General features: G+C 49.2%; 1 protein-coding gene across 12 annotated transcripts in view; it reads left to right on the top strand.

Moving 5' to 3' along the window:
• Positions 1-6,778: 6,778 nt before the first annotated feature.
• RAP1GAP2 (RAP1 GTPase activating protein 2) overlaps positions 6,779-12,354 on the top strand; it is a 239,486-nt gene continuing 233,910 nt past the window's right edge. For all 12 annotated transcript variants that reach the window (XR_013535393.1, XR_013535392.1, XR_013535391.1 and 9 more), the window contains exon 1: positions 6,779-6,912. Coding sequence is in view for 7 of the 12 variants with exons in the window: in XM_035299337.3 (XP_035155228.1) it covers positions 6,863-6,912 (50 nt within the window). In the remaining 5 variants the exon portion in view is untranslated. The remainder of the gene's footprint in view (positions 6,913-12,354) is intronic.

Here is a 12,354-nt window from a genome sequence, read left to right as displayed (position 1 = left end):
ACCATGGTCTTTGAATTTTGCTCAAAGGCTTCTCAAATCCCACCCAACAGGAACTCTAGTTTCTAGCTGCACTGTGAGTGGTCCCTCTTCACCCTGTGAGGAAATCCTGGGAAGAGGAGCAGAAAGGCCAACCTCATCCCGCTTCCTGTTCCTTGTTGTCCTTCCTAGAGGGGAGCATTCCTGGACTGTGTTTCCTGGACTTGCTTATCAGTATCTCCAGCAGCAGTGTAAGTTCTGATGAACCATCCATATTCCCTCAATTTCGTGAGCTGTCGGTAAGAATGATGAAAGGCATGTTTGTCGATGTTGTTGTTTTTAGACAGAGTCTCACTCTGTCGCCCAGGCTGGAGTGTAGTGGTGCGATCTCGGCTCAATGCAACCTCTGCTTCCCAGGTTCAAGCAATTCTGCCTCAGCCTCCCAAATAGCTAGAATTACAGGCATGCACCACCACACCCGGCTAGTTTTTTTATTTTTAGTAGAGACGGGGTTTCACCATGTTGGTCAGGCTGGTCTCAAACTCCTGACCTCGTGATGCACCTGCCTTGGCCTCCCGAAGTGCTGGGATTACAGGTGTGAGCCAACATGCCTGGCCTGTTTTGTATCTCCAAACGCACGTACTATGAAGGAGACTGAAAACCTAGCCTCTGGCCCCAGCTCCGTTACTTACTACTTGGGTAATCCTGGACAAATTTCAGCCTCTCAGAGATCCAGTTTTCTCTCAGTAAAATGGGAAGACTAACAGCTACTCTGCCAACAGGATCCTTGTGAGGCTGTCTGAAGGTACAAGTGAAGGGGCTGGTAAAGTGCACATGGATACAATTGTTATGACCAAGTATCAAATGTTTTTCTCTTTGATCTGTGTCAGGATGAATCTTGGAATTCTGGCTTTTCCTTTTTTTTCTTCTTTTTCTTTTTTGAGATAGAGTCTCGCTCTGTTGCCAGGCTGGAGTGCAATGGTGCGATCTCAGCTCACTGCAACCTCCACCTCCTGGGTTCAAGCGATTCTTCTGCCTCAACCTCCCTAGCAGCTGGGACTATAGGCTCATGCCACCACGCCTGGCTAATTTTTGTATGTTTAGTAGAGACGGGGGTGTCATCATATTGGCCAGGTTGGTCTCGAACTCCTGACCTTGTGATCCACCTGCCTCAGCCTCCCAAAGTGCTGGGATTACAGACGTGAGCCACCGTGCCTGACCCTTTTTTTTTTTTTTTTTTTTTTTTGAGATGGAGTCTCATTCTGTCGCCCAAGCTGGAGTGCAGTGGCATGATCTCGGCTCACTGCAACCTCCACCTCCTGGGTTCAAGCAATTCTCCTGCCTCAGCCTCCCAAGTAGCTGGGATAACAGTCAGGCACCACCATGCCAGGCTAATTTTTGTATTTTTAGTAGAGACAGGGTTTCACCATGTTGGCCAGGCTGGTCTCAAATTCCTGACCTCAGGTGATCCACTTGCCTTGGCCTCCCAAAGTGCTGGGATTACAGGCATGAGCCACTGCACCTGGCCTCACATTTCTAATTATATACGTAGTATGAATTCCACAGAGGTAAATATTACTGAGTCAAAAGACGTGCACACTCCTCAGCTTTTGAGCATACTGTCAGATTGCCATGCACATTGGTTGGACCAATTTATACACGCAGCAGCAATAATCAGGAGCACAAATTTCCCTTCTCTCTTTTTATTCGTGTGAAATAAAAACAACGATAACAGGCTGGGTGTGGTGGCTCACGCCTATAATCCCAGCACTTTGGGAGGCCGAGGTGGGCAGATCACCTGAGGTTGGGAGTTCAAGACTAGCCTGACCAACATGAAGAAACCATCTCTATTAAAAAAAAAAAAAAAAAAACAAAATTAATTGAGCGTGGTGGCACTTGCCTCTAATTCCAGCTATTCAGGAGGCTGAGGAAGGAGAATCGCTTGAACCCGGGAGGCGGAGGTTGTGGTTGACCAAGATCGCGCCACTGCACTCCAGCCTGGGCAACGAAAGTGAAACTCAGTCTCAAAAAACAACAACAACAATAACAATAAACTTTTCCAAATTTGACAAGTTGAAAAAATGATGTCACGTTAAAATTTTGAATGTACTTGATGTTTAGTAGGATTAATTTTTTTTTTTCCTTTTGAGGAGAGAGAGTTCTTTCTATGTTGCCCAGGCTTGAACTCCTGGGCTCGAGCTATCCTCCTGCCGTAGCCTCCCAAAGGGCTGGGATTACAGGTGTGAGCCACTGCGCCCAGCAAGATGAAAAGTTTTAAATTTCTGTGTATTAGCTATTCATATTTCTATCATGAATTGTTTGTTCATGTCCTTTACCCATTTCTCTATGGTAGTCTTCATCATTGCTTTCTTTTTTTTGAGATGGAGTTTCCCTCTTGTTACCCAGGCTGGAGTGCAATGGTGCAATCTCGGCTCACAGCAAACTCCGCCTCCTGGGTTCAGGCAATTCTCCTGCCTCAGCCTCCTGAGTAGCTGGGATTACAGGCTCGCGCCACCATGCCCAGCTAATTTTTTGTATTTTTAGTAGAGACGGGGTTTCACCATGTTGACCAGGATGGTCTCAATCTCTTGACCTCGTGATCCACCTGCCTTGGCCTCCCAAGGTGCTGGGATTACAGGCGTGAGCCACTGCGCCCAGCCGTCTTCATCATTTCTTAGCATTTTTTTTTTTTTTTTTTTTTGAGACGGAGTCTAGTCTCCCTCTTTTGTCCATGCTGGAGTGAAATGGCATGATCTCTCAGCTCGAGCGAGATTGTCCCCTGCCACCCCAGGTTCAAGTGATTCTTGTGCCTCAGCCTCCCGAGTAGCTGGGATTACAGGTGCCCACCACCACGCCAGGCTCATTTTTGTATTTTTAGTAGCGATGGGGTTTCACTGTGTTGGCCAGACTGGTCTCCAACTCCTGACCTCAGGTGATCCATCTTCCTTGGCTTCCCAAAGTGCTAGGATTACAGGTGTGAGCCACCAAGCCCAACCCATTTCTTATTCTTTATTATAACACTTTTGGCCAGGTACGGTCATTCACACCTGTAACCCCAGCACTTTGGGAGGCTGAGACAGGAGGATGGCTTGAACCCAGGAGTTGAAGCCTGCAGTAAGTTATGGTCACACCACTGCTCTCCATCCTGGGAGACCCTGTCTCAAAAAATATCTATACAAGGCTGGGCGCGGTGGCTCAAGCCTGTAATCCCAGCACTTTGAGAGGCCAAGACAGGTGGATCATGAGGTCAAGAGATCGAGACCATTCTGGTCAACATGGTGAAACCCCGTCTCTACTAAATATACAAAAAATTAGCTGGGCACGGTGGCGCGAGCCTGTAGTCTCAGCTACTCAGGAGGCTGAGGCAGGAGAATTGCCTGAACCCAGGAGGCGGAGGTTGCGGTGAGCCGAGATCGCGCCATTGCACTCCAGCCTGGGTGAAAAGAGCGGAACTCCGTCTCAAAAAAAAAAAAAAAAAAAAAATCTATACACAAAAACTTTAAGAAAACTTTCAATACTTTTATTTCTTAGTTGTAAAATACACATAAAATTTATCTTAACTTTTTTTAGTGTGCAGTTTAGCGACAGTAAATAAATTCATATTGTTGTGCAGCCATCACCATTATCTTCCATCTCCAGAACTCTTCATCTTGCAAAACTGAAACTCTGTACACATTAAGCAATTACTCTTCATTCTCTCTCCCTCTTCCCAGCCCCTAGCAACCACTCTCTTACTTTCTGTCTCTATGAATTTGACTATGTGACTATAGCATTTTTTTTTTTTTATGAGACAGAGTCTTGCTCTGTCACCCAGGCTGGAATGCAGTGACATGATCTCGGCTCACTGCAACCTCTACCTCCCAGGTTCAAGCAATTCTCCTGCCTCAGCCTCCTGAGTAGCTGGGACTACAGGCACACGCCATCATGCCCAGCTAATTTTTGTATTTTTAGTAAAGACAGGGTTTCACCATGTTGGTCAGGCTGGTTTCAGTCTCCTGACTTTGTGATCCACCTGTCTGAGCCTCCCAAAGTTCTGGGATTACAGGCGTGAGCCACCGCACATGGTGACATTTGCCTTTTAATTTTGCATATTGTGTTTCTGTGATGTGCAGATATTAAACATTTTTATTTTAGTCAAATCCACTACTCTCTTCCTTTATGGCTTCTGCCACTGATGTCATGCTAAAAAATCTATCCTTCTTTCATATAATGACAATACTTATCTACGGATTTTTCTAGTCCTTTATGTCGTATTTTGTTTTTTTTTTTTGAGACGGAGTTTCGCTGTTGCTACCCAGACTGGAGCCCTTTATGTTTATACACTTACGTTTATACTTCTGTTTTTCCTTTTCCCTGTTTGCAAGTTAACAAGTTATACAATTACATTTATGATACATCTGAATTCTATTTTGTGATGTGAAATAGAGACCTTGCTTCCTGCCCTGCCCCTAGCAAATGGTTAACTATTTGTCCCATCACCCTTTCCTCACAAATGTGAAATACATGCATTTTACAATGCACACACATGAATATACATGCATACATGTACACACACACACACACTTGCACACCCACACGTGCACACACACACACCCACCCTCTTGGGGATGTTTCTAGAAATTCTCCTCTGTTTCCTTGGTCTCCATGTTAATTCTGCTTGGGAAGCTTAAAGAAAGGACGCTCGGGTGGGGCGTGGTGGCTTACACCTGTAATCCAAGCTCTTTGGGAGATGAGCAGATCGCCTGAGGTCAGGAGTTTGAGACCAGCCTGACCAATATGGTGAAACCCTGTCTCTACTAAAAATACAAAAATCAACGTGGTGGGTGCCTGTAGTCCCAGATACTTGGGAAGCTGAAGCAGGATAATCGCTTGAACCTGAGAAGCGGAGGTTGCAGTGAGCCAAGATTGCGCCACTGCACTCCTGCGTGGGCAACAGAGCAAGACTCCTTCTCAAAAGAAAAAAGAAAGGAAAAAAAAAGGATGCTCAAAGGATTACAGAGGCTCATGCCCGTAATCCCAGCACTTTGGGGGTCTAAGGGGGATGAATCACCTGAGGTCAGGAGTTTGAGACTAGCCTGGCCAACATGGTGAAACCCCCTCTCTATTAAAAATACAAAAAATTAGCCGATTGTGGTGGCATATGCCTGTAATCCCAGCTACTCAGGAGGCTGAGGCAGGAGAATTGCTTGAACCCGGGAGGCGGAGGTTGCAGTCAGCCGAGATCATCGCGCCACTGCACTCCAGCCTGGGCCACAGAGGAAGATTTTGTCTTTAAAAAAAAAAGAAAAAGAAAGAAGAAGAAGAAGACAGGAGAGAGGATGCTCATAGTGGATGGCTAGCCTCATGCTAGACACTTACTTAGGGGCCGAGGGCGAGCTGCCCTCCTGTACCTGGTCTGTGTCTCTTTCCCCCTTCCCCTGCAGGAGGCCTCTGTTTTGTTATACTCTTTGTCCCACTGGCTCGCTGTTACTTTGGCTGAGACATAGAGGAAAGCCCAGGTGGGGATTCTTGGGATTTATGTCATCTTCACTTTGGTTGAACATCTGTGGATGGAATGACAAATATCAGTAGGAGTGTGGAGGTGGGGGGAGGTTTTTCCCAATGATCCTGGGCATGGGCCCACTGTCCTCATGAGGAAGGTAAGCTCCCAGGAGCTCCATCACTGGGAACTGGATTTCCTCCTCTTTCTGCATAAGTTTTCTTTCCGCAAAGGATGTAGGTCGTCCAGATATGGGGGAGGCAGGTAAATTGGGAGGCCACAGTGCAAGGTGTGGACAGTTTCTATATAAGTGAGTTTTAAAACTAAACATGAGTTTTAGAAGTAAAACTCAGCTCAGCTGGGCAGCTTGCTAGGCCAATGTCATATTGTTTTAATTACTGTCACTTTAAATATTCTACAGACTTTAAAAAGTTTTTTTTTTTTTTTTTTTTTCTAGAGACGAGGTCTGTCTATGCTGCCCAGGCTGGTCTCGAACTCCTGGGCTCAAGTAATATTCTTTCCTGGGCCTCCCAAAATACTGGCATTACAGATGTGAGCCACTGTGCACAGCCAAATTAGTTGCTTTAAAATACTTTAATTGGCCAGGCGCGGTGACTCGTACCTGTAATCCCGGCACTTTGGGAGACCGAGGCAGGTGCATCACCTGATCAGCCTGGCCAACGTGGCAAAACTCCGTCTCTACTAAAAAATACAAAAATTAGCCAGGCGTGGTGGTGGGTACCTGTAAACCCAGCTACTCTGGAGGCTGAGGCACAAAAATTGCTTGAACCTGGGAGGTGGAGGTTGCAGTGAGCCGGGATTGCACCATTGCACTCCAGCCTGGGTCTCTCTCTTTTCATATATATCTATATCTATATCTATCTGTCTATTTGTATATCTATATATAAATGATTCGTAGGGCGCATCAAACCACCAAATTTGAGGCATCTAGAGTAGTTTAATGTTCTAGGCATCACTTTGTGGGTAGGTAGACGGGTTTTATAAAGGAGTAAGGCACAGAACGAGGAAATGGGCCGCCTGTTCTCTTAGCGCGTCTGTAGGACTTGGGGAGCCCGACTCCTCGCGCAGTGGTCCCCAGAAGCCTGGCTCCTAGGCGCGGCGGGGAGAGGCCCAGACGGGGAGAGGCCGCCGTTCCTCTCCCGCTGCTGTGCCGGAGCGGACTCGGCTCCAGCAGCCTCCAGGGGCGGGGTCTGAGCGCCGCGCCCGCCCCGCGCCCTCCCCGCACCGTCCAAAGCCCTCCTCTGCCCGCGCCGCCCGGCACCTCCCCGCGCCCGCCTTCGGCCCGCGCCTCCCCGCGCCCGCGAGCGAGCCCCGGGCACCGGCCTGCAGCATCCGAGCCACCTCCGCCCTGCGACCCGCGGAGGGCAGGGAGCGTCCGGGCGAGGCATGGCTGGCCGCCGGGCGCCGGGGGAGAAGCGCTGGCAGCTAGTGCGCTGGTGAGTGGGCGCTGGGCGGCCGCGGGGCCTGATGCAGGCGCGGACCCCAAGGCGCGGCGGGCGCAGGAAGCTGCGGGGCGTGGGCCCAAAGTTGCTTCACGAGCGGGGGCTGCGAGGCGCGGGCTGCCTGGTCCCCACCACCCGCGTCCCCGCGCGGGGTCTCCGCGGCTCTCCAGCGAGGGCGGCGACGGGGGACCCTGTGCCAGGCGCGGGGCTTCGGAGGGACCCCGTCCCCCTCCCGCAGGCTCGCCCTTCCCCCTCGCCCCACTTTGGCTTTCCCGTTTGCGCGGTGGCGACCCCGGCCTCCCCGTTCCTTCTGCAGGACTCTGGACTTGGGCCCCGAAAGGACACAACCCACAGCCCCAGCCCCGGCGTGGAAAGGGACGCGTTAGCCCTGAAACACATGAGCCCCGAGGGGTGGGCACCTTGGAAGGGGGCGTGGGGACGGGGGCCTAGGAGACCGGGGCAGGGCAGGGCAGGGAGGGGTCCCTGTGTGGCTGGGCAGCCGCCCTTTCCTCCTCCGCAGTCCGGGCCGGCTGGGAAGTCGAAGCCTGCGGTGTCAGGTTACCGGACTGCAGGCTCAGAGGGTTTCAGACGCAGCGCAGTCGAGTCACCTGAGCTGGGCCCCCGAACCCACGTCGCAGGGGTCCAGGTGTCCGAATGTTCAGGACGGCCTCAGCGAGGGGTCTGACCTGTGCGTGGCGGCACTTGGAGCTCAGAGCAGCCTGCTTAGCCCACCCGGACCTCAGAGGACTCCAAGATTCAAAGGGGAGAATGTCCGCCTGAGACTCGTCCCCATCCCAAATCATCACACCCAAAGCAAGGTCAGAGAGCAGCTTTGAAGTAGAATTCCTGGGCACATCCCACCAGGTACATTCTATAGCCGAATACAACGAACAATAATGTCATAAATAATAGCAACATGGGCTTCCAGTACCTCCTGCGGCTCTGGAGTAGTCAGCATTCAGGCACACACTGAGAGGAAGGTATTAGCACCTCCAGTTTCCAGATGAGGAAGCCAAGGGTCGGAGAGGGAAAAGGATTCATCAAGGTCACCCAACAAGCACATAGCAGAGGCAGGGTTTGAACCAGGTCTCGCCCAGGGGGCTTCACTGCTCCTCTGCTTTGCCTATTTCCTGGATGGTTCCACAGGGCCACACATCCAAGTTCACATTGTCAGAATATCCCAGAGTGTCAGAGCAGGAGGGGCCAAGGGGTTTCCAATTATATTAGTTAGCAGTGGAATCACTCTCCAGGTGAAGCTCCAATATATAAACCAGATAAAAGTAGAATTAATCTTTTTTTTTTTTTTTTTTTTTTTGAGATAGGATCTCACTCTGTCACCTAGGCTGGAGTGCAGTGGTGTAGTCTGGGCTCACTGCAGTCTCCACCTCCCAGGCTCAAGTGATCCTCCCACTTCAGCCTCCCACCTGTAGCTGGCACTATGGACATGGGCCATTATGCCCAGCTGAGTTTTGTATTTTTTTGTAGAGGTGGGATTTCACCATATTGCCCTGGCTAGTTTCGAACTCCTGGGCTCAAGCAATCCACCCACTTCAGCCTCCCAAAGTGCTGAGATTACAGGCATGAGCCACCGTGCCCCTGGCAGAGCTAATCTACTTTTGAATAACTTGGGGGAGGTGGGCAGTGTCCCTTTCCTGAAAATGACATAGCATTCCATCCCCCTCACCACAGCTACTGGCTCAAGGATGGGCACGTGACCTAGGTCAGGCCAATGACACAACTTCATGGGAACTGGGCTGTGTTTCCATAGAATGTTGATCTGGGTCACTGAAGAACACCTTGCCTTCACAGGGACTAAAACTGGAACAGAGGGAGGCAGAGGTATAAAGAGAGGAGGACCACTCAGGACCCCAGGCCTTCCAGATCAGTTCCTGCATTCACAGAAGAAGAAATAGGAAGAGATTAAAGGAGTAGAGCCTGGATACCTGTTTTGATTCATCCTCCCAACTCTTGGGCTGGACCTGATGATGCATGAATCATTTTTACTGTCCTATTTGGGTTTGGGGTCACACTTCACCCCCAGATAAAAGCCCATCTTCCTTTTTTTTTGGTTGAGACAAAGTCTTGCTGTCACCCAGGCTGGAGTGCAGTGACATGACCTCAGCTCACTGCAGCCTCCACCTCCCAGGTTCAAGTGATTCTCCTGCCTCAGCCTCCTGAGCAGCTGGGACTACAGGCTTGTGCCACCACACCTAGCTAACTTTTGTATTTTTAGTAGAGATGGGTTTTCACCATGTTGTCCAGGCTGGTCTTGAACTCGTGAGCTCATGATCCACCTGCCTTGGACTTCCAAAGTGCTGGGATTACAGGAGTGAGCCACCGTGCCTGACAAACTTTCACTTCTTTCTTTCTTTCTTTTTTTCTTTTTTTTTTTTTTTTTTTTTGCTTATGGTAAACTTTAGTTTTTCCTAATGCTTTTTCCCTGGTAGGGTCCCATTCAAGTTAGCGCATTACATTTAGTTATTATGCTTCCTTGAGCTCCTCCCAGCTGTGAAAGTTTCTCAGACTTTCCTTGTTTTTGATGATCTTGATAGTTTTTGAGGAGTTCTACTTATACTTTGTAGATTGCCACTCACTCGGCTGGGGTTTGTCTGGTGTTTTTCTCCTGATTAAACTAGGGTTATGAGTTTTGGGGAGGAGGATAACAGGGATGGGTGCCATTTTCTTTTTTCTTTCTTTCTTTTTTTTTCTTTGAGACCGAGTCTTGCTCTGTCACCCAGGCTGGAGTACAGTGGCATGATCTTGGCTCACTGCAACCTCCACCTCCCAGGTTTAAGTAATTCTCCTGCCTCAGCCTCCCAAGTAGCTGGGACTACAGGCACGTGCCACCATGCACAGCTATTTTTTTTGTATTTTCAGTAGAGACAGGGTTTCACCGTGTTAGCCAGTATGATCTTCATCTCCTGACCTCATGATCTGCCCATCTTGGCCTCCCAAAGTGCTGGGATTACAGGCGTGAGCCACCGTGCCTGCCCTTTCTTTCTTTTTTTTGAGACAGCATTTGCTCTATTGCCCAGGCTGGAGTGCAGTGGCACCATCTCTGCTCATTATATAACCTCTGCCTCCCAGGTTCAAGTGATTCTCCTGCTTCAGACTCCCGAGTAGTAGCTGGGAATACAGGCATGGGCCACCACGCCTGGCTAATTTTTGTATTTTTAGTAGGGATGGGGTTTAGCCATGTTGGCCAGGCTGGTCTAGATTCCTGACCTCAAGTGATCCACCCATCTGGGCCTCCCAAAGAGCTGGGATTACAGGAGCGAGCCACTGAGCCTGGCCAGTGTGCCATTTTCTTTCTTTCTTTTTTTTGAGGCAGAGTTTCGCTCTTGTTGCCCAGGCTGGAGTGCAATGGAGTGATCTTGGCTCACTGCAAACTCCACCTCCTAGGTTCAAGTGATTCTCCTACCTCAGCCTTTGGAGTAGCTGGGATTACAGGCATGTGACACCATGCCTGGCTAATTTTGTATTTTTAGTAGAGATGGGGTTTCTCCATGTTGGCCAGGTTGGTCTCAAACTCCTGACCTCAGCTGATCCGCCCACCTTGGCCTCTCAAAGTGCTGGGATTAAAGGTGAGAGTCACTGTGCCCGGCTGGGGGGTGCCATTTTCATCACATCGTCAAGGGTATGTACAGTCGTCCCTCTATATCATGGGGGATTGGTTTCATTACTTGGAGATACCAGAATTCGAGAATGTTCAAGTCCCTTGTGTAAAATGGTGAAATACAGGTCACAGAATGTCTTTGAGAATAGAAGTACAATAAAAGAAATGAAATGGTACTGGCCATGGTTGTGGGCACCAGCAGGGTATGAAGGTTCCGGGTTCTCCACGTCCCTGTCAACTCTTGTTGTGATCTCTGTCTTTGCTTACAGCCGTCCTCCTGAGTGTGAAATGGTGTCTCATCCTGCTTTTCATTTGCAGTTCCCTGACGGCTGATGACGCTGAACATCTTTTCATGTAGTTACTGTCCATTTATATATCTATTTTGGAGAAAGGCCTATTCAGATCCTTTGCCCATATTTATTTATTTACTTATTTTTATTTATTTATTTTTTAAATATAAAGACGGGTTTCACCATGTTGGTCAGGCTGGTCTGGAACTCCTGACCTCAGGTGATCCACCCGCCTTGGCCTCCAAAGTGCTTGGATTACAGGCGTGAGCCACCATGCCCGGCCTTATTTATTTTTTTTTGAGACAGAGTCTCACTCTGTCGCCAGGCGCCAGACTGGAGTGCAGTGGCAAGGTCTTGGCTCACTGCAACCGCTGCCTCCTGGGTTCAAGCAAGTCTCCTGCCTCAGCCTCCTGAGTAGCTGGGACTACAGGTGTGCACCACCACACCCAGCTAATTTTTGTATTTTTTAGTAGAGACGGGGTTTCACCATGTTGGCCAGGATGGTGCCCATAAATTGCATTAGTTGTCTCTGTATTATTGAGTTGTAAAGTTTATTTTCTTTTGTTCTTTCTTTCTTTTCTTTTTTTTTGAGACAGAGTCTCACTCTGTTGCCCAGGCTGGAGTGCAGTGACACAATCTTGGCTCACTGCAACCTCCACCTCCCAGGTTCAAGAAATTCTCCTGCCTCAGCCTCCCAAGTAGCTGGTATTACAGGCATGCATCACCACACCTGGCTGATTTTTGTATTTTTAGTAAATATGGGGTTTCACCATGTTGGTCAGGCTGGTCTAGAACTCCTGACCTCAGGTGATCTGTCCACCTTGGCCTCCCAAAGTGCTGGGATTACAGACGTGAGCCTCCACACCCAGCCTGGGTTAGGATTTCAACATAGGAATTTTGTGGGGACACAAAAATTCAGGCCATAGCACTGGGTCTGTTCACTTCAAATGGTCCTCCTGCCTCAGCCTCCCTGGTAGCTGGGACTATCAGTGCATGCCACTGTACCTGCCCAATTATTTAGTTTTTGTAGAGATGGGGTTTTGCCATGTTGCTCACGCTGGTCTTGAACTCCTGGTTTCAAGCAGTTCTCTCACCGCAGCCTCTCAAAGTACTGTGACTACAGGTGTGAGCACCACACCGGGTCTTCTTTGGAGGTTTGAATGGCTGGTAGTGATGGAAAAGGTTGGCCCTCTCTAGCAGTTCATGTCCTTCAGTGCACTGTTCAGCAGGATTTCAGATACGCAGCAAGTCGAGAGGGAAGACAGTTGGGGATGGGCAATTTGTTCTTCCTTACGTTCAGTGCGATCTAGTTCAGCAAGCATATTTCTACATTGACACGTTGGACTCGTTAGTGGAGATCATCTGTGTCAGAGCATCTCCAGGATGTAATAAATTGATCGCTGTTGCTATTGTGATTTTTACAGCAGTCTGGCTTCGAAGACTAGAGGGCTGTGTGAGGGTGTCTCAGGGAATTCAGACATGGTTCAGATACAGTCTTTGCACTTCAGCAGGGAGACAGACAGGCACATA

This window comes from Callithrix jacchus, chromosome 5, assembly GCF_049354715.1.
Source record: "Callithrix jacchus isolate 240 chromosome 5, calJac240_pri, whole genome shotgun sequence".
Classification (NCBI taxonomy): domain Eukaryota; kingdom Metazoa; phylum Chordata; class Mammalia; order Primates; family Cebidae; genus Callithrix; species Callithrix jacchus.
The sequence above is the reverse complement of the archived record's forward strand: the minus strand, read 5'-3'. Positions and strand labels throughout refer to the sequence as shown.